The 27,470-nt window shown below is 41.7% G+C and overlaps 1 protein-coding gene across 2 annotated transcripts in view; it reads left to right on the forward strand.

The window, feature by feature from the left end:
* The first annotated feature begins 1,038 nt into the window (after positions 1–1,038).
* Positions 1,039–27,470, forward strand: part of DPY19L4 (dpy-19 like 4) — a 54,394-nt gene continuing 27,962 nt past the window's right edge. The window contains exons 1-7 of one of the 2 annotated variants that reach the window (XM_070748071.1): positions 1,039–1,168; positions 10,038–10,142; positions 13,560–13,684; positions 16,021–16,111; positions 19,225–19,346; positions 23,315–23,460; positions 26,267–26,390. In XM_070748071.1, coding sequence (XP_070604172.1) covers positions 1,159–1,168; positions 10,038–10,142; positions 13,560–13,684; positions 16,021–16,111; positions 19,225–19,346; positions 23,315–23,460; positions 26,267–26,390 — 723 coding nt within the window. In that variant the 5' untranslated portion in view covers positions 1,039–1,158. The remainder of the gene's footprint in view (positions 1,169–10,037; positions 10,143–13,559; positions 13,685–16,020; positions 16,112–19,224; positions 19,347–23,314; positions 23,461–26,266; positions 26,391–27,470) is intronic. The other variant, XM_070748072.1, reaches the window with a different exon arrangement.

Here is a 27,470-nt window from a genome sequence, read left to right on the forward strand (position 1 = left end):
ACAAATCTATGGCACACGTGCCACAGGTGGCACTTGGGGCCATATCAGAGGGCACATGAGGCATTGCCCTATGTCAGCTCCAATGCACATGCGCATATTAGTCAGTTGATTTTCAGTCTTGGGGAAGGCCGGGGTGCAAAAACAGCCAAATGGGCAAACCGGAAGTTCAGAAAATGGACTTCCGGTTTGGCCGTTGTGCTGTTTTTTGCACTCTGGGGCTTCAGGAAGCTTCCCTGAATGCTCCAGAGTGCAAAAAATAGCACAACTGGGAAACTGGAAGTCCATTTTCTGCACTTCCGGTTTGCCTGTTTGCCATTTTTTTCACCATCCCAGGCTTCAATGAGGCCTGTGCCCATGCGTGGGAATGGAGGAGAATTGTGTGCAGGCACAAGGGCAGCATGCATGGGCTGTGTTCATGCATAGTGGGAAGGGGTGTGGGCACATGCACAATTTGCTAACACACACACACACACACACTTTTGGCACGTGAACCAGAAAGGGTTTGCCATCACTGGTCTATCTATCAATGTATCTATCAATGTATCAACCTATCATCTATCAGTTATCTATCTATCTATCTATCTATCTATCTATCTATCTATCTATCTTCTTATCTTCTATGTATCTATCCATCCATCTATCTTATTTATCTAGCTATCCATCTATCTAGCTGTCTATCATCTATCTGTCTGTCTGTCTACCATCCATCTATCTATTCATCTATCCATCTATCTTCTATCTATCTTATTTATTTATCCATCCATCCGTCCATCCATCCATCCATCCATCCATCCATCCATCCATCCATCCATCCATCTATCTATCCTTTTTACAAGATACAACTACTTCTCTGCCTCCTCAAAAGGAGATTCTCTTTCTTTTGGATTCATGAATGAACGAACTGACATCACAGGAATTAGAGCCAGGAGCAGGCAGCGTCTCAGGGCGGAAGTTGAATACGGAGTCCTGGCTTAGCCTCAGCACCTCCGCGAATTCGATTCCGCTCGTGCCTTCGTTCCCTTCGTTCCGCGCCGCCTTGCAGAAAAGGAAAAGATCAAAAATCGGGGAGCTAACAGGAAGTGAAAAGGATCTCCTTCTGCAGTCGGGGCAAGGCTGGGGGTTGCTTCGGTGCGATCGTTTGGTGGGAGATAACTGGAGATGGAGGAAGGTGAGGTTTCTTGTGCGCGCGTTGTGTCTCCCTTTTTATTCCGCCTCGGGCAGGCAGAGACCTGGGCGGCTGGGGGGTGATCGACGCTAGTCGGTGATAGAAAGAGGGAAGGAGGCCGCTCAGATGCAAAGAGGTCTAGGCAAAGTCTGTGGCTTTACTGGCATTAGGGTTGGGAGAAAAGCACCGAGAAAAGTGGCCTTTCTAAAAACAATTTAGCGTTCTTTACGAATCAAATTAGGTTAGCAGTAACTTCAACCTCTCCTTTTTTTGCAAATAACTTTCAACCGTCAGCAAATCATTTTAATACAGGTAACCATCTGATGGGGGTTTTTTCCCCTTTGAGCTGCTTTGCTCGCAAAAACTTTGTGAAAAGCAGAGCAGGATGAAAAAATAAGTGGCGGAGTTGCACATACAAAATGTACCTGCAAATGATCCACTGTCATTCTGTCAACCACAATGGAATGTCTGCTTCTGTCTATGGGGAAATGCAGGTTTTTTTGCGTGGAAAAGAGGAAGTAATGCAGTGGTCTCTTATGTAGCAGAAAATATATGTTTGAATTCCCTCTCAAAAACACTTTGATTATAACTACATTAATTATCTTTGATTATAACTACATTAATTATCATAAGGCTGGATCAGCTAATATACTGTAATATGAAAATACTGTAGAAACTTTTCCATTCAGCACAATGCTAGATTTATATATGTCCATATTAATATAATACTGTATTTACATGGAAACACTTTTCTCAGCTTGTGCATGAAATAGGTGTTATGTTCAGTTGAAGTTTTAAAAAGCTTCCACTGTACCAATAAAAAGATTTTTTTTTCACTTACAAAACAAAAACAACAGTCACCCAAGAACCTATTCTATGTGAATATGTGAATTGAAAGCATGGATGTTTTCAAACTTATCAAAAATTTCTTTCTTTAGTTTTTTTTTTCAAATTGCAGAAGAAATACTGAGAAGGATGGCTTGTCTGTCTTAGTGGTCTAATATTCCCAACACCCATCTTTTCCCCCCCAATTAATCCTTCTGGCCATATGGCATAGATGTTATTTAGTAAGCCGTTTATTCATTTTTTGAACTGAAACAGATTTGCTTCATGGGAAAAGTTCTTTTTCTCAATTTAAGTATAGATTATTGTACTTTTTCTTGCAACAATCGTAATTTTCTGCTGCAAGCTGCCACAGAAGTGTTTTTTTCCATAATCTCAGATGCAGTAAATTTCTTTCATTGAAGTTTAAAATTTTCCTAGTTTGGCGAATTTATCCAAAGAAGCAAATCTAGCCTTTTATTATTTTTGAGTATCTTGCAGGTGAGCGTATTTGATGTTTGAGATATTGGAAGGCATATATATCCTACTCTGTGTGTATTTTTCCCTGGCCTTCGACATCTGCGAGGCCTGTTAAATTGGGATTAGTTACTATTAAAATGTAAATGGACTATTCCCATTTGAAATAACCCAAGGAATTGGTTTTGAGCAACTTCATTGAAACTCTTATATTCCACAGCTAAAGGAAGAATGCTGGGCGGGGGGGAGGGGGAGAGAGAAATCATTTGCATAGAACAGCTGTTTATTTTATTTTATTTATTCATTTGTCCAATACACAATACATATGGAAGAGAATAGACATGAAGTAATATATATAAAGATAATATGTAAAAATAGAGGAGAAGATATATGAAAGGAAGAAAATATATATGATATATGAGATAAAGGAAAGACAATTGGACAGGGGACGAAAGGCACACCAGTGCACTTATGTACGCCCCTTACTGACCTCTTAGGAACCTGGAGAGGTCAATCGTGGATAGTCTGAGGGAGAAATGTTGGGGGTTAGGGGTTGACACTATTGAGTCCGGTAATGAGTTCCACGCTTCGACAACTCGATTGTCAAAGTCATATTTTTTACAGTCAAGTTTGGAACGGTTAATATTAAGTTTGAATCTGTTGCGTGCTCTTGTGTTGTTGCAGTTGAAGCTGAAGTAGTCATTGACCAGTAGGACATTGCAGCATATGATCTTGTGGGCAATACTTAAATCATGTTTTAGGCGCCGTAGTTCTAAGCTTTCTAGACCCAGGATTGTTAGTCTATTTTCGTAGGGTATTCTGTTTCGAGTGGAGGAGTGAAGGGCTCTTCTGGTGAAATATCTTTGGACGTTTCTGCATTTCATTCATAACACCTATAATACTGTTAAAAGAAAGTATATTTTTTTCCTTTCTGTGGTTGAACACTCCATAACAAGTTCTACTGGGTGCAGTGTGTTGTAATTTCTTCAGGATTGCTTAGTTTTGTAACTATTTCCTGCTCAAGGATCATGCATGCATTGTTTATAGATAATAGCTTGATATACCAGTTCAACTCTCAAAATGTTGCTTTTACAGCTGTATATCTGCTGCATGAATTGCAATAGAAGACCAACAATTTCTGACCCTCAGTTATTTAATAATAGCAGTACAGTACAGTGATCCCTCGATTATCGCGAGGGTTCCGTTCCAAGACCCCTCGCGATAATCGATTTTTCGCGATGTAGGGTTGCGGAAGTAAAAACACCATCTGCGCATGCGCGCCCTTTTTTTCATGGCCGCGCATGCGCAGATGGTGGAGTTTGCGTGGGCGGCGGGGAAGACCCAGGGAAGGTTCCTTCGGCCGCCCAGCAGCTGATCTGCTCGGCAGCGCAGCAGCAGCGAGCAGACAAAGATCGGGGTTTCCCCACCGCCCACGCAAAGGGGAAACCCTGATTCGGCTCCTCGCTGCGCTGCCAAGCAGATCAGCTGCTGGGCGGCCGCAGCAGCAGCGAGCAGACGAAGATCAGGGTTTCCCCGCCGCCCGCGCAAAGGGGAAACCCCGATTCGGCTCCTCGCTGCGCTGCCGAGCAGATCAGCTGCTGGGCGGCCGAAGGAACCTTCCCTGGGTCTTCCTCGCTGATGCCCCCGCTCGCCCGCCCGCCCGCCAGCAAGAGGGGGAGAGATAGAGAAAGAGAGAGAAGGAAAGAAAGAGATGAGAGAGGGAGGAAGAGAGTGTGAGAGAGGAAGAAGCAAGATAGAGAAAGAGAGAGAGAAAGAAAGATGAGAAAAGAAGGAAGAGAGTGACGTCATCGGGTGGAAAAATCGCGATATAGCGTTTTGCGAAGAACGAGATCGCGAAAATCGAGGGATCACTGTATTGTCATACTGGCTAGATTCTGAAGTTGCATAGAGCCATCATTTGACTTGTTTGATTTTTGTTGATAAAGTTCAGAAATTCTAGTTTATCTCTTATTATACGGCATAAAGAGTAATACCTTATTGAATAAACATAGCATAGAATGCTAGGCACAAAACCATTCACTCTCATCATGACTCACTGATATTCTGAAACGTGTCAATATTTTTATTTTTGCTAGTGTCAATGGGGTTTCTTGTGCTTTAGTTCATCAAGACAAGTCTGCTGGATCAGGTCAGAGAGTAGCTTTAACAGTGACAAACCAGGTTTCCCTTGAAGCTTGCTAACAGAGTATTAATACATTATTATAACAGGCATTTATCACAATATCTGATATATAGAGGTATTTGCCTATGAACATGGGCATGCTATTGAACCATTATGAGTAATGACTAATTTCTTCTAGTTTCCAACTTTCCCCTACTTCTGAAATATCTACATAAACAAATCTAATTAGGTTGCAGAGTGAAAAATTTCAGTTCTATTTTTAGCACTTAACCTTGTTCGACTTTCATTTTACTTTTTTAAACAATACTCAAGAACGATAACAGCATTTTCCATATATTTTTTTTAAAGCTGCATCAAATTAAACAGAAACAGCATGTGTGTGTGTTATGGTAGCAGTTCAGAGTCTGACAAAAACATTGTGTGCAGTGTTTTTGCCGGCTGCTCTGTGTTTGATGTGCAACATGGACCTTGTGATGTTTCTATTTTCTTGTTTCTGCCAACTGTAGAGAATGGAAGGCAAAGGGTAACTCGAGCTTCACAATCAGGAAAGAAATTCACAAGTAGGACGGGCATCAAAATGTTCCTCTGTAGAATACAATGCTTCCTTTTGAGATTGACCCTTCTATCCTTGTTTTCAAGTTTCTACCTGACAGCATTCTTTGGCGGCGAAGTACACAATAGCCTTCACTTGACTGTCTGTTTTATTTCACATCTCAAATCATATTTAGATTTCTGCAAACCTTGGAGTTCCTAATTCCTGTTGTGTTTGTGTATGCTCTGAGAATGTCTTTGAGAGTAGAATAGAATAGAATAGAATAGAATTTTTTATTGGCCAAGTGTGATTGGACACACAAGGAATTTGTCTTGGTGCATATGCTTTCAGTGTACATAAAAGAAAAAAGATACATTTGTCAAGAATCATGTGGTACAACACTTAATGATTGTCATAGGGGTCAAAGCAATTTTAATAAAAATCTTAGAATACAGTGATACCTCGTCTTACAAACGCCTCGTCATACAAACTTTTCGAGATACAAGCCCGGGGTTTAAGATTTTTTTGCCTCTTCTTACAAACTATTTTCACCTTACAAACCCACCGCCACCGCTGGGATGCCCTGCCTCTGGACTTCTGTTGCCAGTGAAGCACCCGTTTTTGCGCTGCTGGGATTCCCCTGAGGCTCCCCTCCATGGGAAACACCACCTCCGGACTTCCGTTGCCAGCGAAGCGCTCGTTTTTCGGATGCTGGGATTCCCCTGCTGAGATTTTCCTGCAGCATCGCAAAAACACAGAAGTCCGGAGGTGGGGTTTCCCATGGAGGGGAGCCTCAGCAGCGCAAAAAAGGGCGGTTCGGCTGGCAAAAGGAGTGAATTTTGGGCTTGCACACATTAATAGCTTTTCCATTGATTCCTATGGGAAACATTGTTTCGTCTTACAAACTTTTCACCTTAAGAATCTCATCACGGAACCAATTAAGTTTGTAAGACAAGGTATCACTGTACAAGCAACAAGTTAAGGTCATACAGTCCTAAGTGGGAGGAAAGGGAGGATAGGAATGATGAGAAAAACTAGTAGAAATAGAAGTGCAGATTTAGTAAAAAATCTGACAGTGTTGAAGGAATTATTTGTTTAGTAGAGTGATGCCGTTCGGGGAAAAACTGTTCTTGTGTCTAGTTCTACGAGCAATGACACCAGCAACAGGAATAGCAGAAGCAAACATAGACTAGAACAGTGTTTCCCAACCTTGGCAACTTGAAGATAATTGGACTTCAACTCCCAGAATTCCCCAGCCAGTGAATGCTGGCTGGGGAATTCTGGGAGTTGAAGTCTAGATATCTTCAAGTTGCCAAGGTTGGGAAACACTGGACTAGAAGAATAAGAATAGATTTTTAAATCATGTTTTGTGGCTGTAGGGAGTTCCAAATAGTGCCACACATGTAACAGATAACCTATGCCAGTGATGGCGAATCTATGGCGCGGGTGCCACAGGTGGCACACAGAGCTATATCTGCTGGCACGTGAGCTGTTACCCTAGCTCTGCTCCAATGTGCATGTGTGTGCTGGCCAGCTGATTTTTGGCTCGCAAAGAGACTCTAGGAGGATGTTTTTGAATTCCAGAGGGCCTCTGGGGGATGGTGGAGGGCGTTTTTACCCTCCTCCGGCTCCAGGGAAGCTTTTGGAGCCTGGGGAGGGTGAAACACGAGTCTACTGGGCCCACCAGAAATTGGGAAATTGAGGCTGTTTCCAGCCTCCAGAGGGCCTCGGGGGGGAGACTGGTTTCGCCCTCCCCAGGCACTGAATTATGGGTGTGGGCACTTGCACATGCGCGAGAGGGCACACCCATGCTCGTTCGACACCCGAGGGAAAAAAGATTCGCCATCACTGACCTATGCTCATCCATTAATTTAAAAAAATCTGGATTCTAAAATCTAGATTAATTTTTGAATTGGCATAAGTACGGTATATTTATGAATGAAAACGCATACAAGTGAGGGGCTGAGTTTGAATTCTTCATTTGGAAAGCATTGGTGTTCCTTACCTCCTGAAAAAGCTGATGTGATTCAGAATATCCTGGGATCAAGGAAGAGAGAGTAGTCATGAATAATATTGCCTCATTTCCCGATAGAATCTGACACTAATAACATGACTGATTGCCCATTATGGCAGCCATTTTAGAGATGGTCTGTGGTTATGTTCTTAATCTTCCAAATGTGCCTCTTAGCTTAGAGGCTACAGCAGCACTTTTTATCTTGAATGTGATTAAAGAAATTGTTTGCCTTTGGTGGGTTTTTTCCATTGGACTTACGTCTGATAAAATTAAGAAGAGGGAGATAAATCATTTGAGAGAAAACTGCCAGCAATGAAATGACACAGTGGAAAAAGAATGAACACATACCACTTACCGTATTTTTTGGAGTATAAGACACACCTTTTTCCTCCCTAAGAGAGGCTGAAATTTTGGGTGTGTCTTATACTTTGAATGTAGCTTTTTCCGAAGCTTTTTTCCCTTAGCCCTAACTAGGTGTTAACGATCTTCCCAGCTCTTACCTTGCAAGCTCTTTCATTGTTACTCTGCAAAAAATGTTTTCCATGCCCTAAATCTTTGCAGACTCTTTCATTGTTACTCTCTGCAAAGAATGTTTTCCGAGCCCTAAATCTTTGCAGGCTCTTTCATTGTTACTATCTGCAAAGAATGTTTTTCAAGCCCTAAATCTTTGCAGGCTCTTTCATTGTTACTCTCTGCAAATAATGTTTTCCGAGCCCTAAATCTTTGCAGGCTCTTTCATTGTTACTCTGCAAAGAATGTTTTCCAAGCCCTAAATCTTTGCAGGCTCTTTCATTGTTACTCTCTGCAAATAATGTTTTCCGAGCCCTAAATCTTTGCAGGCTCTTTCATTGTTATTCTCTGCAAAGAATATTTTCCAAGCCCTAAATCTTTGCAAGCTCTTTCATTGTTACTCTGCAAATAATGTTTTCCAAGCCCTAAATCTTTGCAGGCTCTTTCATTGTTACTCTCTGCAAAGAATGTTTTCCAAGCCCTAAATCTTTGCAGGCTCTTTCATTATTACTCTCTCCGAATAAGGTTTTTTTAAAGCCCTAACCAGGGGATAAAATGATGTGGTGAAGCTGACCAGCTAAGGATGCTAGTCAGATAAATACCTGGTAAGCATATTTTTTCCCCTATTTTTCTCCCCCAAAACTAATGTGTATCTTATACTCCGGTGCATCGTATAATCCTAAAAATACGGTACTTGCACAATAACCTTACTTAACTGTACCCTTGTAATAGTCATTCATGTACTGGATTTATATCTAGAAAGTCAAGAAGACAGATAGACAGATAACGCAAGCACTCACTTCTCTTTTTTCCCGTGACATCCTCATGAGTTAGGTTGGGCTAAGAAAAAAATAAAGTCACTTAGCCAAAGAGCTGTTGGATCAGAATAAACAGATAGCTTGACCACCATTCCCTTTTCATTTTGTTGATAGCCTTATCTTCCACAAATGCATCTGTTCATTTTTTGAATGGTCCATGTTGGTGGCGTTCTGTGATATGAATGCTTTAAATTAATTATATAGCCCTCCTGTGTTTGTGGTGATTTGATCTCATAATAATACAGCCCTTTCTTTATTTGCACCTAGCTAGAAGCCCTGATAGGGTCTTGCTTTGGATGTTGCTCCATGAGGTTGCCTTCACCTTGTTTTCAATCCTTACTTAAGGCTTAAAATCATCTTCAGCTGTTCTGGTATTAATATTTTCCATTTTATTTTATTTTTTAATTATAATTTTTTTATTTACAGAGAGCCTCTGGGGGAATGGGGGAGGGCATTTCTGCCCTCTCCAGGCTCCAGGGAAGCCTCTAGACTAGAGCCTGGGGAGAGTGCAAAATGGGCCTACTGGGCCCACCAGAAGTTGGGAAACAGGCCATTTCTGGTCTCCAGAGAGCCTCCAGGGGGAGGGGAATGGTTTTCTCTCTCCCCTGGCATTGAATTAGGGGTGTGGGAACTCACACATGCATGATAGCATGCGCGCACGTACTTTCGGCACCCTTGGAAAAAAGGTTTGCCATCACTGTCCTACCAGATGTTGATTTATTTATTTATTCAATTTTTATGCCGCCCTTCTCCTTAGACTCAGGCTGGCTTACAACATGTTAGCAACAGCACTTTTTAACAGAGCCAGCATATTGCCCCCACAGTCCGGGTCCTCATTTGACCCACCTCGGAAGGATGGAAGGCTGAGTCAACCTTGAGCTGGTGATGAGCTTTGAACCGCTGACCTACAGATCTACAGTCAGCTTCAGTGGCCTGCAGTACAGCACTTTACCTGCTGTGCCACCCCAGCGCAGCAGCTTCTGTTCTTGATGATAGAAGCTGGGAGGAAGGGGCAGGGCATCCTTCTCGGCACAGGAAATGAGGTCATATTCTCCAGTTATTTGCTAGGACAAAATCTATTAGGATTGGCAGTGGGAACAGTGCTGGTTAAGATCTCGGCTGAATCCAAATAGCAGAGGAGTATTTAACAGAGCTATTGAGGGGGTGGGGGAAATGCTACTCTTTTTAAAAATACTTTTACTTTGCTGATGTACTCAATTTTTAAATTGTTTACAAGAGGGGTCTCCAACCTTGGTAACCTTAAGCCTATAGGACTTCAACTCCCTTTCATTGTTACTCTCTCTGAATAATAACCAGGGGATAAAATAATGTGCTGAAACTAACCAAACTAAGGATGCTAGCCAGATAAATATCTGGGACCCCCCCCCCCTTCTATTTTCCTCCACAAAAACTAAGGTGCTCCACAAAAACTCCAGTGCCTCTTATACTCCAAAAAATACATTAAAACAATGTAGTCCTACCCATGCATCTTATCTACAAATACGGTAGGTAGGTTTTGCATTCTAAGATTAACTTCTGGATATTTTGTCTAAAAGCTGGTGAACTGAGACAAAGAAAGAACCCAAGCTGTACCGAAGTTGAAGAAAAACCTCTCAATGAAAACAGTGAAAAAGCCAAAGAATCCAAAAGACCTCTAACATGTGAGTTATTTTACTTTTCTGTCAAGTGTTTCAATTCCATATACATTTGTTTTTAAGGAATTAGATATAGAAATATATTTTTCTATGTAGAATGGATAAGAAATCTTTATTCTGGAAAAAGATGTGAGCTAAAGTATGCCATATATTTATTCCACTTTGTACACGAGCCGGTAGAAAGTGATCAGTCTTCAAAAGCTTTGAGGTTATGAAATTATATTTTACAGTCAACACAGAATAACTACTAAACTTTTGGGCAAATTAATTTTCTTTAAAAATCCATCAGAAGAGCCACGGAAGAGGAAAGTTCACATACCTGTCTCTGGCAGCCTTGCAGGGATGGAGTTCCTGCTCTCTTGTGTTAATAGCACAGTACCTGAACTTGCTTTGTGTATAGGAATTCAGAAGTTTTCTCCCCCCCCCCCTTTCTTTCTTTTTAAATAGCAGTCTCTGCTGTTGAAATGCAGATGGTCCTCACTTAATGACGGTAATTTGGACTGGCATTTCCATTGTTAAGTGATGTGGTCGTAAAGCGTGACATCTTATGACTGGGCTGCTTTGGGATGCAGTTCTGACAGTCCCCAATTACCATGGTTAAGCAAATTGTTAAGCAAGTGTCATTGAGCACAGATCTTGTGTGACTTCGACTTTCAACTTCCTGCTGGCTTCCCCATTGATTTTGCTTGTGGGAAGATGGCAGGGAAAGTTGGAAATCACGATTATGTGACCGTGAGACACTACAATGGTCAGAAATCGGGGTTAGTTGTTAAATGCAAGGATCATGATACAACAGGGGCACTTTGGTTGCTAAAACTTCAAGGACCAAGTTTTAAATGCCTCTTCTTCAGAGCCAATTTTAATGGCCATAGAATGAGTGGATGCTAACCAAGGATTATATGTACAGTGGTACCTCTACTTACGAACTTAATTCGTTCCATGACCAGGTTCTTAAGTAGAAAAGTTTGTAAGAAGAAGCAATTTTTCCCATAGGAATCAATGTAAAAGCAAATAATGCGTGCGATTGGGGAAACCATGGGGAGGGTGGAGGCCCTGTTTTCTCTCAGGAGATTCCTAGAGAGGCCCCATGGAGGCTTCTCCCGACTTTTTCCGGCCCTGTTTCTTCCCAGGAGATTCCTAGAGAAGCCCCACAGAGGCTTCTCCACGCCTTTTCCGGCCCTGTTTCCTCCCAGGAGATTCCTAGAGAGGCCCCGCAGAGGTTTCTCCCTGCCTTTTCCAGTTACAGTTTCAGAGGCTCTGGTTTGTAAGTGGAAAATGGTTCTTGAACACGCGGCTCTTATCTAGAAAAGTTCGTAAGTAGAGTCATTCTTAGGTGGAGGTACCACTATAATCAGTTTCTGGTCTGGAACTTATAACAATACTCAATAGTTTTCTTCTCAAAATCAAGTCTCTTTGTCACTCTTGTTTTCTTCTGGTGCTAGATTTCATTATACTTATTGGGATGTAATCTGTAAATTTTCCCCGAGCATTGTTTGGTTCAGGCTGTTGGGAACACCTGAATCTATTTTATTTACTTGGCACAGCTTAAATATAATTTTTAAAAAAATCTTCTTTAAAACCCCCCACAAGAGGTTTAAATTGATTAATGCGCTATGCACAAATTCCCAACAATTTAGGTTAAATTCAGATCATTTAAACAGAGACAGCTGTTGGTATATAACAAGCTACTACTATATAAAATGCAAGCAAGCTGCATATTTGAATTTTGAGCAAGATATGAATGAAGATTAAACTTTTACAGATGTCTGCTTTTAAGGAGTGTGCCTTGATTACCGTGTGCCCTGAGTTTGTTTATTTCACCATTCAGACAAATAAACAATCCTATTTGATTTTAGACTGTTGGGTGGATCACTTTTCCTTAACAGAGACAACTCAATAGATATCAGAATAGATTAACAAACCTGATTTACCCAATTGTATATTATTTGATATCTGTAACATAAAATAAAGATGCCAATGCAACATAAAATTATAATCTGTAAACTCGTGAATGTACATGGAGCAAACTCTATAAATATTTTGCTTGTTTCATTACAAGATGTATGTTATTCCCAAAGGATTCTAGATCATATATAAAATACAAAATGCAATAGCAACATTATGATACAAAGCGGATGTCTTTACAGTAGTACTAATGTCTTTACAGAAACTATTTCATGATGTTTTTACTATACAGTGGTACCTCTACTTACGAACTTAATTTGTTCTGTGTCCAGGTTCTTAAGTAGAAAAGTTTGTAAGAAGAAGCAATTTTTCCCATAGGAATCAATGTAAAAGCAAATAAGGCGTGTGATTGGGGAAACTACACGGAGGGTGGAGGCTCTGTTTCCTCCCAGGAGATTCCTAGAGAGGCCCCACGGAGGCTTCTCCCCACCTTTTCCAGCCCTGTTTCTTCCCAGGAGATTCCTAGAGAGGCCCCATGGAGGCTTCTCCCCGCCTTTTCTGGCCCTGATTCCTCCCAGGAAATTCCTAGAGAGGCCCCATGGAGGCTTCTCCCTGCCTTGTCCGGTTAGAGTTTCGGAAGCTCAGGTTCGTAAGTGGAAAATGGTTCGTGAGAAGAGGCAAAAAAATCTTGAATACCTGGTTCGTATATAGAAAGGTTTGTAAGTATAGCTGTTTATAGGTAGAGGTACTACTGTACTTTTATTTGGATTGGCTATGGTAACAATGGTAACTATGCAAACAATGTTTCCTTTTTGATTCTTTGGTAATGGATCTTCCCTTTCTCCATCAAGTCATCTTTGTTCTCTACATCAGGTCAGGACTTCTACCACATCCTCCATTCTTGTGTCTATAGAGCTTGGTCCCACAGAGTTGGTCTTCTCCGGGTCCCGTCGACTAAACAATGTCGTCTGGCAGGACCAAGGGAAAGAGCCTTCTCTGTGGCGGCTCCGACCCTCTGGAATCAACTCCCCCCAGAGATTAGGACTGCCCCCACCCTCCTTGCCTTTCATAAACTCCTTAAAACCCACCTCTGTCTTCAGGCTTGGGAGAACTGAGACATCCCCCCTTGCCTATGTAATTTTGTGCATGATATGACTGTGTGTATGTATTTTATCTATTGGGTTTTGTTTTTTTAGACTTTGTAATGTAAAACTGTTATTTTAGATTTTAATTATTAGATTTGTTACCATGTATTGTTTTTATCACTGTTGTGAGCTGCCCCGAGTCTACGGAGAGGGGTGGCATACAAATCTAATTAATAATAATAATAATAATAATAATAATAATAATAATAATAATATTCTGGTGTTTTTGTACTTATGGACTGGTTGGGTCTTAGCCCTCTGCTGCTACCTGCTTATTGCGTTGCAGAGGGAGGGCCTTGACAAGCATTGGGCATTTGACTTGATATGAAAAGATAGTTTTTCTGTATTTGATGTTTATTATATTTCTTTTCAGATGTCTTAATTCCACATTTTACAAAGCTTCTCTTTGGCTGCATTACAGCAATCATAAGCGGGATGTTGTATGCCATATATCTTTCAACATACCACGAACGCAAATTCTGGTTTTCGGGTAGGCCGGTAAGTAATCTCAAACAATAAAAGTCTGTTATTTTATACAAGCACAGGGTTGGCTTATGTATGTATAAACAGATGTGGCAATTCCTATAATGTCTAGGCCAGTGTTTCCCAACCTTGGCAACTTGAAGATATTTGGACTTCAACTCCCAGAATTCCCCAGCCAACAAATGCTGGCTGGGGAATTCTGGGAGTTGAAGTCCAGATATCTTCAAGCTGCCAAGGTTGGGAAACACTGGTCTAGGCCATCTGACAAAGAATACTTAACCCGGCCATTGGTAGTGGACAATGAGAGACCTAATCCAAAGGATAAGCCCTGATTGCCTATCCCCAGTCTAGAGTCAAGATGGAATGATAAGCTACATCACATCCTTAATTATTTTTATGTGAAAAATAATTCACCTCAGTTCACAATGAATTTATAACTTCTACCCTGGGTTTTGTTTTGTTTTTGCATTCTCTTATTGAAGCATGAATGAATGCACCACATTTTCAGTCTTTAAAATATACTTTGGGGACTGTTGAGTTTCCTATGAACTATTAAGAAAAACAGAGTTGTCTTCAATAGTATCAGTCCTGCGATACTAATATTTATTTATTTTTTATTTATTTTATTTATTCGATTTTTTAATGCCGCCCTTCTCCTTAGACTCAGGGCGGTTTACAACATGTTAGCAATAGCACTTTTTAACAGGGCCAGCATATCACAGGAAGCTAAGGTCATAGCTCCAGAGTTTTGGCCAGCCTATAAAAGCTGGATAGAGAAAAGAAAGGAAACAAGGAGAGTAGAGAAAACAGGAGAAATTTGTAGAGTGCAGTGTTCCCTCTAATTTTTTGGGGGGGTGGGCGGAAAAGTATAATGTCTGAGCGGCAGTCCCTTTGGGACTGGGCGGCACAGAAATAATAAATAAATAAATAAACAAACAAACAAAAAACAAACAAACAAATAAAAAACCCACCCTGTTTTGCCTCAGAGAATTTCAAAATAAAATACTGTACTGTGTGTCTATAACAGTGAGCTCATAATAGGGCAACTATCAATATCAAAATGCCACTTAAATAGTTGAGCTAGTTTCAAACTAGATTTTGATTTTCTTTCTCTCTTCCTTACTCCCATTCTTTTTCTTTCTCTTTTCCTTCCTCTCTTTTTTCTATCTGTTTCTCTCTCTTCCTCTCTCTCTCCTTCCCTCTCACTCTTTCCCTCTCGGCTTCTGGGCAGGTTTGGAAAACTCTGAGTTGATGATGATTTTTAAGTGAGCGATTGCTCACTGCTCAGCTTAGAGGGAACTATGGTAGAGTGTAAAAATATTGATAGAGATAAAGAATTAGGGAATGGATAATAATAATATCTTAATGTTTGCATGTTGATTGTATTATATAAAATGTAGATATTGAAATACTGATATTAATAAGGAAATATATTGAAAGTAAAAAAAACTGTAAAAGAAATACAGTTTTACCATATGAAATATGACAACAGTATAGTTTACTGTAAAAAGAAGAGATTTAGAAGTTGAATTTTCTTTTTTTTCTTTCTCTTTATTTTTTTCTCATTCCTTTTTTATTTTTTGCTCTGTTTGTATGCATGTTTATATGTATCCATGTTATGTTATGTGAGTATAAGTCTAATCAATGTTCTAAATGTATTTTAAATATTTATATCCAATAACAATTATTTTTTTTAAAAGCATCCCGTTTGGGTACTGAGATCTCAGGTTTTATGCATTTGAAGCAAACCTGGAAAATACCTTCCTAAAGCTTTTCAGAGCTTCTTCTATTTTAAGTATCTTGATAGACCAGATGAAAATGGGCAGTTTGTTACTGATATCAAATAAACATTCGCATCATTGCAAGTTAGCTGCTATGTCCTTATGAAACAGTAGCTGTAACCCTGAGCTCTCTAGCTTTCATGAATAGACGTAGCAAATTCATATTTTCTTATAATTTGTTATGAATATAATCCATCGACTGTATCAAAGAGGAATAGATAACTGGGTGGATGGGGAACATAGTTTTTTGTAAAATAAAATTTGATGCTCAAAGACTACTGTGGACATTTTAAAAGAGTCCTCTTTCAAAAACATAATGAGAGTGGGTGAAATTTGCATTTCGGGACTATTTTGTTTGCAGAGTTAGTTAATTCTTCAAAAAACGTGATGTGATGTTTTAAGCCAACCTAATGGTGTCTTTTTTCATTGTCCATTTAAAAATTTTGGGGAAATTTGTGAATTTAGTAGACTGTTCAGTTTTGAAAGTATAATCTTCGTGTTCTGAAAAAGGGGTCGGGGAATTCATGTTATTCCTAGCTTACATTTGCTGGTAACTTTTTTTTCCTCTAGGAACTTGAACGAGAAATCACATTTCAGGGTGACAGTGCCATATACTATTCATTTTATAAAGAACTGTTAAAAGCCTCCTCTTTTAAAAAAGGTAAGGCAAATTTATTTATTTATTTATTTATTCATTCATTCATTTCATTTCATTTGATTTGACTTCTGTGCCACCCAATCGCGAAGGACTCAGGGCGGCTTACAACAATATAAAATTACTATGTATAGATTAAGATACAATATGAATGTTCTGTCTGGGTGCCCCCAGACTTCAGCACCAACTGGAAAAAACAGCCAGACACGCTGGTAGAAACAAAAGCACTTTATAATTTGAAAATAAACACAGAGGAAAACCTGTTCTTCCCCACAGGCAGGTTATGAGCCTTCACAGCAGACCTCTTGCTGGCACACCCACCTTTTCCCCTCACGGTTTCAGTATTCAAAGTCACAAGCCAGAATTCCAAGACGCCAAAGATCACCGCCAGGTCTCACGACTCCTAAAGATAATTCTCCACAAACCAGGAAGGGTGGGTCTGCCTTTTTAGCCTTTCCGGAGAGCACCACACCCAAACCCAGCTGTTGCCCATTCAGTGCTTGAAGTACCTGGCTAATTGTCCCCTTCGTTGGGTTGCCCTTCTCTGCCGGAAATCTATTATTCCTTGTGCCTGGTCATCTAAAGCAGTGGTCCCCAACGTTTTTTCCACCAGGGACCAGTTTCAGCAAGACAATTTTTCTATGGACCGGTGGGGGCGGAAAGGGGTGTGGTTGGGGGCGGGATTAAGCATGGGGGTGCTGGTCCTCCCCGCCCCTCTTTCCCGCCATCGCCCTGTGGCCGGCAGAACCTGCCTCCCAAGCCCTCTTGCCCAGCGGGGGCTAAGCGCTGGAGACAGGGGGTCAGGCTGGCCCTCCTGCCTCCCCCTAGCCAAAAACGCAAAAGTGCCCCACGGCAGAAGCCAAAAGAGGCTTGAGCCTCTCGGTCCTTCCCGCCCCTCTGTCCCGTCCATCGTCCTGTGGCCGGCAGAACCTGCCTCCCGAGGCCTCTTGCCCGGCGGGAGGTGAAGCGCTGGAGGGAGGGGGTGGCGGCATGAGGGCCGGCAGCTGCTGACTCCACGGACCGGTGCAACATGCCCCGCGGCCCGGTACTGGTCCGCGGCCCAGTGGTTGGGGACCCCTGATCTAAAGAATCCAGGCTGCTTGCTGGGGAGAGCTCCCCCTCGGGCTGAGATTCCTCCTCCTCGTCACCCTCCTGTTCCTCATCCTCCCCCCCTGAGCAGAGAGCCGGCAGAGGGTCAGCCGTTCCCTGAGGGGCCTCAGACGGAATCACAACAATGAATAGTGTTTTTCCTTTTCTTATTGTTTTCTGCTCTTTTCTTTCATTTTCTCTTTTATTTTTTCTTTATTTTTTTTCTTTTCTTTCTGGGCTTTTAAAGAGATGTAAATTTAGATATTTTCTATTGTTAAGGGCATTTATGATAAAATGAGTGGTTTCTTTTTAAAATGAAAGTAGGAATATGTTTTCTAAGAACGCTAGAAAGGGACTGAAGCACGATGGCACAGTTAGGAAAAACAGCAAATAGCCAAGAAAAATTTAGATAGCTTTAAATATAAATGAAAGCAAAGCACACTATCTAAAATCCGGATGATAGCATTTGGAAAGGAGGTAGCACAGGATGAATGATATATACCAGAAATAATTGGATAAATAATTACAAAAATTGATTAATTTGACCAAGAAATTGGCATTTGATATTGTATTGTATTATATTTTAATTTGAGGTATGTAAATTGGAAACTCTGTAAGGTGTGAAGAACAATTAAAAATTTATACCCCCCCCAAAAAAATATTAAATTACAACCGCAGTAAAAAGAAGTCAAGAAAGAAAATAATCTTGAGTAATAAAACCTTAATTAAAACTCGTAGTATAACAACTGAACAACACGCAAACATACCATTCATACAGATTCATGTACGTGGTCAAGCTAGTTGTTGATTTAGGACCCGTAGGCCTGCCGGCATAGCCAAGTCTTCGTGGCCTTACGAAAAGCCAGCAGGGTGGGGGCAGTACGGACACCGGGGGAGAGTTGATTCCATAGAGCGAGGTTATGTAATCAAATGTTATTGTTTATTATTATTATTATTATTATTATTATTATTATTATTATTAATTAGATTTGTATGCCGCCCCTCTCCGCAGACTCGGGGCGGCTCACAGCAGTGATAAAACAGTATACAATGACAAATCTAATATTAAGTCTAAAATAACAATTTTACATTAAAAACCTAAAAAAAACCATATATAAAAACATACACACAAACATTCCATACATAAAACTACATAGGCAAGGGGAGATGTCTCAGTTCCCCTATGCCTGACGGCAGAGGTGGGTTTTAAGAAGTTTACGAAAGGCATGGAGGGTGGGGGCAGTCCTGATCTCCGGGGGGAGCTGGTTCCAGAGGATTGGGGCCGCCACAAAGAAGGCTCTTTCCCTGGGTCCCGCCAGCTGACATTATTTAGTCAAGGGGACCCGGAGAAGGCCAACTCTGTGGGACCTAACCAGCCGCTGGGATTCGTGCAGCAGAAGGCGGTCTCGCAGATATTCTGGTCCGGTGCCATGAAGGGCTTTATAGGTCATAACCAACACTTTGACTTGTGACCGGAATGTCTTTTATATTCCTCCTAATTTTTATGAGATGGCGTCTAGGAGCTTTCTGTAGTGCATGATGATGGTGGGTACTTATCAAAGAAGTCTTTATAGGATAGCACACACAAATATGGTAGGAGCATAAGACAAACTTGTGGGACAACTTCTTTCCAATAGTTTCTGCTCATCTAAACATCTCGACAAACTGAACATGCTTTGAGCTACCTGTATGAAAACATGTTAGCTAATCTGATCTGTTGGAACATCTCCCCAATCAAATATCATTTCCCCCTGGGTCCCAATGGCCAGACCCTATTGATGTTCCATTGGCTGTTCTATGTTGAGAGGTTCTTAAGAATGTCCACAATGCCTCTGTAATACGGTTGCCTTATTGTTTGTTTATTTAATATTATTAGTCAAATAGAGTCACTTGCTGAGATGACAAATTGGGACAGCCAGATATGTCTTTCAGATATAAATAATGTGGACATCTGGGTTATTTGTTTGGCTGCATGCAACTCTTTGTATAAGAATAGAAAATAATTATCTCTTTGCCTCCTTCATTTGCAGGCATTCATCAGCTTATTCATGACAACAGGACCCTGTCACTAAAAACAATGAACACTGTACGACAGATGACTTTATATCCGGAGTTGATCGCCAGCATTTTATATCAGGCGTCTGGCAGTGAAGTATGCATCTTTTCTTTTTAATCATGTGATGGAACCAGTAAAGTTGCCTAAAAGAAAGGTGCTTGCTTTATTTCAGAGGCCAGGTAAAAACAAATTGAGCTATTAGGATGCTATTACTTTGCATCAAGAGTACTCCATTTCCTTAGAGAAAAATGCAGTTTGCTCCTGTATGATTCCTCCTGTGCCAACTTACCGTATTTTCCAGAGTATAAGACCCACCAGAGTATAAGACGCAAATTAGTTTGGGGGGAGAAAAACAAGGAAAAAAGGTCTCAGCAATTTGCCTCCCAGCAGACAGCAAACAGATGATATACACTTGCGCCTGTGGAGAGCAATTGGAGAAATTATGGCAGTATATTAATGCTAGAAAGTTTTCTTAAATGTAGTCACACTAACTCCTTCCAATTATTTAAATAGATCTACTCCAAGCATGACTAGGGCAGAGTCTAACTCAGCTGCTTTATTTTAATACTACAGCAGGACACTGTTACATTTCAGATTATACATTTACAGATCTTCAAAATTGATGCAGCTTTCAGGAAGTATTCTTTGCTATTTAAAAGAAAATACAATAGCACTAGTCAGGGGTGGGCTACTGCCTGGACGGGGAGGGGAACACAGTGGGGTAGCGAAAATGGAACTCCACCCCAGAGCACCTGTTCTGCTGGCCTGTTTCAACCGCCCGTAATTACAGGGTAATTAGTCCAGGAAGACACACACCACATGATAAAAGGAAAACCCAAAAGTTTTTATAAACAGAAAACCAGAAACAGCTCCCTTTTTAAATGTCAAATGGATTTTCTGGTACACACAAGGCACAGGTGAAATGCAATCCAATTGCTCACTCAATAACTTGGAAATTGAGTCCAATTCTAAAGTCCAGAGAGTCCACACACAATCTTGAACAGCACAAAAACCACGATCTTGACGAAACAATGAATCAGATAAACTTCCACGGGGCTAAACCACCAGGTTGCACTTTTATCTGTAGCACTAATTACAGCAGCCCCACCCAACCACAGGTGGCCTCATTTTCTCTTGGAATAATCCTTCAGTTGTTGTCTCCTATGCATCACTCTACGCATGCGTGGATGTGTCATTAATTCTTATTCAGAATCCAAGGATGATACAGATGATTGATCTCCTCCTGGGCTGTCTGCCAAACTCCCCTCTTCCCTGTCACTCACGCTTCCTTGGTCAGAGGAGGCTTTGTCGACAGATTCCATCGGAAGCAAAACAGGCCTGCGGCATGTGGATGTTTTCCCCACATCCATCTGCACATTCTTTGGGGCAGGAGCTGGGCCAGAGCTAACCACAACAGCACCCAATTTGCACTGAAAGATGTTGAAAGAAAATGCAGGGTGTCCTGCATAAGCCACGCCCACAGTGTGGTAATAAAAATTTTGGTAGCCCTTCACTGGCACTGGTCCTCTTCAGATCTAGCATTTATTTTAAAAAGCTTCTTCATTTTTATTAAGTTCTCTAGGACAATAATAAAGCAGGCCTTAAAAAATAAGTCTAATAATTAGAACCTTCTATAGATGTTTATAGTTATTGACTTACCTCCTTGCAGTTTCAGCAGTCCAACATTGCCAGCGATCCACCTCCCAGAAATTTGCCTCCTTGCAGCTATTTTCACTTTCAGTTTTAACATGTGGCTGCATCTTAAATCAGATGAGGCTGGGGGAACTGGTAGGGAAAGCAAGTAGGATGCTTGGCTGCATAGCTAGAGGTATAACAAGCAGGAAGAGGGAGATTATGATCCCGCTATATAGAGTGCTGGTGAGACCACATTTGGAATACTGTGTTCAGTGCTGGAGACCTCACCTACAAAAAGATATTGAAAAAATTGAACGGGTCCAAAGACGGGCTACAAGAATGGTGGAAGGTCTTAAGCATAAAACGTATCAGGAAAGACTTAATGAACTCAATCTGTATAGTCTGGAGGACAGAAGGAAAAGGGGGGACATGATTGAAACATTTAAATATGTTAAAGGGTTAAATAAGGTCCAGGAGGGAAGTGTTTTTAATAGGAAAGTGAACACAAGAACAAGGGGACACAATCTGAAGTTAGTTGGGGGAAAGATCAAAAGCAACATGAGAAAATATTATTTTACTGAAAGAGTAGTATATCCTTGGAACAAACTTCCAGCAGACGTGGTAGATAAATCCACAGTAACTGAATTTAAACATGCCTGGGATAAACATATATCCATCCTAAGATAAAATACAGAAAATAGTATAAGGGCAGACTAGATGCACCATGAGGTCTTTTTCTGCCGTCAGACTTCTATGTTTCTATGTTTCTTGGCTTAATAGGCTCTGTTCTGTTTGCTACAAGGAGGTAAATTGCTGAGAGGCAGAGGCCAAATGGTGAGGGTGGCTGGGTGGAGCTACATTCAGTGTTTAAGACAGACCAAAAAAGTATAAGAAGCTAATAATGCTTGGATCACACTCAGGATCAAGACTGGCAATTCCAGTCTTATGGTAGCAAGAATTTTGGGTCAGTCATAGAAAAAGTATTGAGGTTCTGGGCTGGCAAATTCTGTATTCATAGCATGGTTTTATCATGAATTCTTTAGCTAACCTTTGTGAAGCCACTCTTTCGTTAACTTCGGTTCCTAATCTCTTCTTAAAATCCCCGAACAGCTAAGAGTAGCGTTACATAAATTAAAACAGTCTCTTCATTTTATTTAATGAATTAATGAATGCCATGCCAGAAGAACAAGTCTGAGCAGAAACGTCTGGCCATGAATGATCTATCATAGCAATCTCTGAAGAAGTTAGGACTAAGGAGTTCTAGCCCAGTGAAACTTCATTTGGAGATATTCATTATTATAATCCCTGGGTTTTGCTAGCAAAGCATAGATTGGCAGTTGGTAACTGCATTTTAGATTATTCCATGTTGGCATTTTCAGAAGGTTAGCACTCCTGTTGTATTATCATTTATGCACTTCACATTGAATCAGTATTTAATTACTGATCTTTTTTGCAAGTCAGCTATCTACTGGTAGTATGAATGTAGGGAGGAGGTGGGGTTTGATGTGGCAAGCAGGCTCTGGCTGCAGTGAACTACCTACGGGCACCGTTCCCTGTAGGCTGGGCACGCCTGCACCAGCATACCCCAAAACGCCCCCCCCCGCGCACCCTTTTCCAAGGGCATGCATGGAGCCGCGGCCGCCCCCGCGCCTCTAGCCCCCTCGCGCCCCTGGCTACTCGCCACTGCCCCCCACCCGCCCGCCCAATCCGCCTCTCTTTCTCCTCTGCTTCCCGCTTTGGGGCGTGGCTCCTCCCGCAGCGGGAACGCCCGCCCCGCCGCTCTCACAGTCCCTTCGCCGAGAGCACTTTCGTCCCAGGCTCTCAGCGAGGGGGCTGCAGGAGAGGCGGGGCAGGCGTTCTCACAGCGGGGGCCGGCGAAGGTGATTTTCAATGTCGGGCGCGCGGGCCGGCGCGCGCTCTCCCCATCCCCCTACCAGCCCGCCCGGAACATTCAAAGTAAGAAAAACCTTCGCCGTCATCAGTAGTCAGTAGTGACCAGTTGTCTGAAAGGAATATAAATCCCTCCATACCCTGCCATCCAGTCAGAGCCGAATAAACTACTTGGACATGAGAAGTGAAACATCTTCAAAGAAAAAAGCAAGAAACTCCTGTTGCCTCCTGAGAAAGCACCTTTGAGAGGATACTTAGACTTACATACCTCTTCACAATGCTTTTCAGTCCTGTCTAAGTGGTTTACAGAGTCTACAGACAAAGACAACACTTAGCATTTGAAATTATTTTATTTTATTTTATTTTATTTTACTTCTATGCCACCCAATCCCATACAAATTAAGTCAGACAATTTGTCCTCATTTATGGTTGCCCCATTTCAGCATCCATTCAAAGTTATGATGGTGCTGAGAAAGTAGGTTTAACTATCACTCAGATACTATGTGTTTATAAAGCAACATTTCTCTTTTACTTTTCAGGAAGTTATTGAGCCAGTCTATTTTTACATTGGCATAGTATTTGGGCTACAGGGCATCTATGTGACCTCGTTGTTCGTAACCAGCTGGCTTATGAGTGGGACTTGGCTAGCAGGGATGCTGACTGTTGCCTGGTTCATTATTAACAGGTAAAACAAATATTGATTTTCTCTCTGCGGTACAATCTTAAAATGCCATATTTGTCACTTTCAACTTTTAGGATAAAGTAAAGATGAGAGCAGCTCTGGATAGCTTGGATTTGCCTGAGTAGGTCTCTCAAATAACTTTCTGGAATGGTGGACGTAATTTCTTCTTAGTAGACATCAAAGGGATATATTAACAAATATATCAGAGTTGGCCTTCTCCGGGTTCTGTTGACTAAACAATGTCGTCTGACGGGGCCTAGGGGAAGAGCCTTCTCTGTGGTGGCCCCGGCCCTCTGGAATCAGCTCCCTGGGAGATTTGAACTGCCCCCACCCTCCTTGCCTTCTGCAAGACCTTGAAGATCTATCTATGTTGCCAGGCATGGGACAATTAATGTATCCCCTTCTCTGACCATTAAGAGTTATGTGTGGTTGTGATTATATAGTATTGATTATTTTTTACGATAGTGGGTTTTTAGTCCTAGTTTTAACTATTAAATTTGTATTACGCTGTTTTATTGCTGTTGTGAGCTGCCCCGTCTTTGGAGAGGGGCGGCATACAAGTTTAATAAATTATTAAATTATTATTATATGCTAATACTAAAAAGTCAGGTTAAGCCAGCCTCCCCTTGGCTAGTTTGAGCTGCCATAACTTTTAGAACTGTAGATAATCATTTCTTCCCTTCCGAGGATATTTCTGTTAACACTGAACTCTTGTTTTCTTACGTTAAATAAAACAAGCAGCTGTATTCTTGCTGGGATTGGTGAACCCTTAAGGAAATATTGTATTGGCAGATATATATGCAGTTTCCATTAAGTAATATTTTTTGATTGGAATTTGTTCTGTTGGGCTCTCTGGTAGACTCCTCCCAAAAATTCACAGGTACAAATTTCAGACACACACACGTTTGAAAATTCAAAACAATGTTCTTTATAATGAAAATTCACTTAAACTAAGCCCTCTTTTGGTATAGCAAAGAGCACTGGTCTCCAAACAAACTGGTAATTTGTACAAGTCCCTTATCAGTTCTGTGATACTTAGCTTGCAGCTGGGAGGCAATTCACAGTCCTTCTTCTTTCACAATATGACACACACTTTGCTCTGGTTTAGTTTCAAAGCGGGGGAAAAATCAGCACACAAAAAATCAAAGTCAGTAAAGCAGTCACGAAACACAACAATCAGATAATCCTCCACAATGGCCAAACCCACAGGCTGCTCTTTATAGCAGCCTCACTAATTACCACAGCCCCACCCAACCACAGGTGGCCTTATTTTCTTTGATAATAATCTCTCAGTTGTTGTTGCCTATGCATCGCTCTCCGCATGTGTGGCTATATCATTAACTCTTGTTCTGAATCCAAGGAGGAGCTAGATAATTGATCTCCTTCTGAGCTGTCTGCCCCACTCTCCTCCTCCCTATCACTCATGTCTTTTGGTCAGAGGAGCCTTCATCATCAGATTCCACCGGGGGGGGGGAGGTTGGGCAAAACAGGCCTGCAGCATGTGGATGTCCTTGGGGCAGGAGCTGGGCCAGAGCTAACCACAACAGAATTATTAGAAGAAAAGTACTTCTTGTGTTATTATGACTATTATGTTACATTTGGCTGTTTTGTAGAATGAATAATGCATTGAAACCCATTGCAACTGACATTGTGTGCAATTGTAATAATTTCTTCAAATCAAGGTTGAATTCTAATGATTAAATGGACATAATATCCCTGTTCTTCCTCAGTATCATACAGAAGTGGTTTCCATGTATAAGATACAGTTTTTAACTTCCATGTTTATCCTACAAAGATGGAATTTTCTACTGGTCTCTCATTGAGATATTAATTTCCCCCCCAAGATTAGCAAGTGAAAAATGGCACCTGCTTTTAGTGGAACTTGTTTCTAGCTATATAAAGCATAAATAAGATGACTATATGATCAATCTACAGATGTGTCTCTACTTTGAAATACAGTGATACCTTGTCTTACGAACTTAATTGGTTCCGGGACGAGGTTCTTAAGGTGAAAAGTTTGTAAGACGAAACAGTGTTTCCCATAGGAATCAATAGGAAAGCGATTAATGCGTGCAAGCCCAAAATTCACCCCTTTTGTCAGCTGAAGCACCTGTTTTTGCGCTGCTGGGATTCCCCTGAAGTTCCCTTCCATAGAAAACCCCACCTCCGGACTTCTGTGTTTTTGCGATGCTGCAAGGGAATCCCAGCAGGGGAATCCCAGCATCGCAAAAATGAGCGCTTCGCTGGCAACGGAAGTCTGGAGGTGGGGTTTTCCAGCGAAGGGAGCATCAGTGAAATCGCAGCATCACAAAAACACCAAAGTCCTTGAAACCCCACCTCTGGACCTCTGTGTTTTTGCGATGCTGCGATTTCACCGAGGCTCCCCATGCTGGGAAACCCTACCTCCGGACTTCCGTTGCCAGTGAAGCACCCGTTTTTTCTCTGCTGGGATTCCCCTGCAGCATCACAAAAACCTGGAAGTCCAGAAGTGGGGTTTCCCATGGAGGGGAGCCTCAGAGGAATCCCAGCAGCGCAAAAATGGGTGCTTCGCTGGTAACGGAAGTCCGGAGGCGGGGCATCCCAGCAGCGACGTTGGGTTTGTAAGGTGAAAATAGTTTGGAAGAAGAGGCAAAAAAATCTTAAACCCCGGGTTTGTATCTCGAAAAGTTTGTATGACAAGGCATTTGTAAGACGAGGTATCACTGTATTATTACAGATACATCATTTCTTTCAATCACGCTACATAAGTGAATATTCATGTTATAAAAGTAAATCAGTTCATTGTTGTTTTTTTCTGCTTGCTTTTTAGAGCGGACACAACAAGAATAGATTATTCAATACCTGCTAGGGAGAACTGGGCTCTGCCATATTTTGCTTGTCAAGCTGCAGCTCTAACAGGCTATTTAAAAAATAATATAAACTCTTCTACTGAGGTAAGAGAAAAGTGTTTAAGTGGAAATAAAATGGTTAAAAAAAATGGATTTCAAAAAGGGTCTAAAGTAGAATAATTTGTTGGGTTAAAATCACTTTGAGTCAACATGCTTTTGAGGGATAGAACCAGTCTCTTGTTTTCTCCTATTACAGTGTTCCCTCAATTTTCGCGGGGGATGCGTTCCGAGACCGCCCGCGAACGTTAAATTCCCGCGAAGTAGAGATGCAGAAGTAAATACACTATTTTTGGCTATGAACATTATCACAAGCCTTCCCTTAACACTTTAAACCCCTAAATTACCATTTCCCATTCCCTTAGCCACCATTTAGATTATTACTCACCATGTTTCTTTATTAAAGTTTATTAAAAAAAATATTTATTAAAGGTGGACGAAAGTTTGGTGATGATATATTACGTCATCGGGCAGGAAAAACTGGTATAGGGGGGAAAACCGCAAAGTATTTTTAAATTAATATTTTTGAAAAATCGTGGTACAGTGATCCCTCGATTAGCACGGTCTCAATTAGCGCGAAACGCTGCAACGCGGTTTTTCAAAAAATATTAATTAAAAAAATAAAATATTAAAATAAAATATTAAAAAATAAAAAATAAGTCCACGCTAGTTCTCTCTCTCTTTCTCTCCCTGTTGCCGGCGTGGTATATGAGAGAGAAAGAGAGAGAGGCAGAGGTCGGGCGCATTACCGGGAGGTGGAGGCGGCGTGGGGACGCTGGGTGCCGGGGACACCGAGGAGGGGGCGCCGGCCGCTCAATCGGGCCGGCAGGGAACAGAATGGAGCCTTCCGCGGCGGGGCTGGTAAGGGGGGGAGCCGAGGGGGGAGCCGAGCCCAGCCCCGTGGCATTCGCTTTCCTCCCGCCCGCAGCCGACTGATCGTGGGCTCCTTCGCAACCTCGGAGAGCTTCCTGGTTTTCGTGAGCTTTCATGCCCTGGAAGCTCTCCGAGGTTGCGAAGGAGCCCACGATCAGTCTCGGCTGCGGGTGGGAGGAAGGCGAATCCCCCGTGGGCTCCGTTACATCTTCCGCTGCCAGCCAGGCCATGCTGGCGGCAGCGGAACAATCGCCT

Source organism: Erythrolamprus reginae, chromosome 3 (genome assembly GCF_031021105.1).
Source record: "Erythrolamprus reginae isolate rEryReg1 chromosome 3, rEryReg1.hap1, whole genome shotgun sequence".
Taxonomy (NCBI): domain Eukaryota; kingdom Metazoa; phylum Chordata; class Lepidosauria; order Squamata; family Dipsadidae; genus Erythrolamprus; species Erythrolamprus reginae.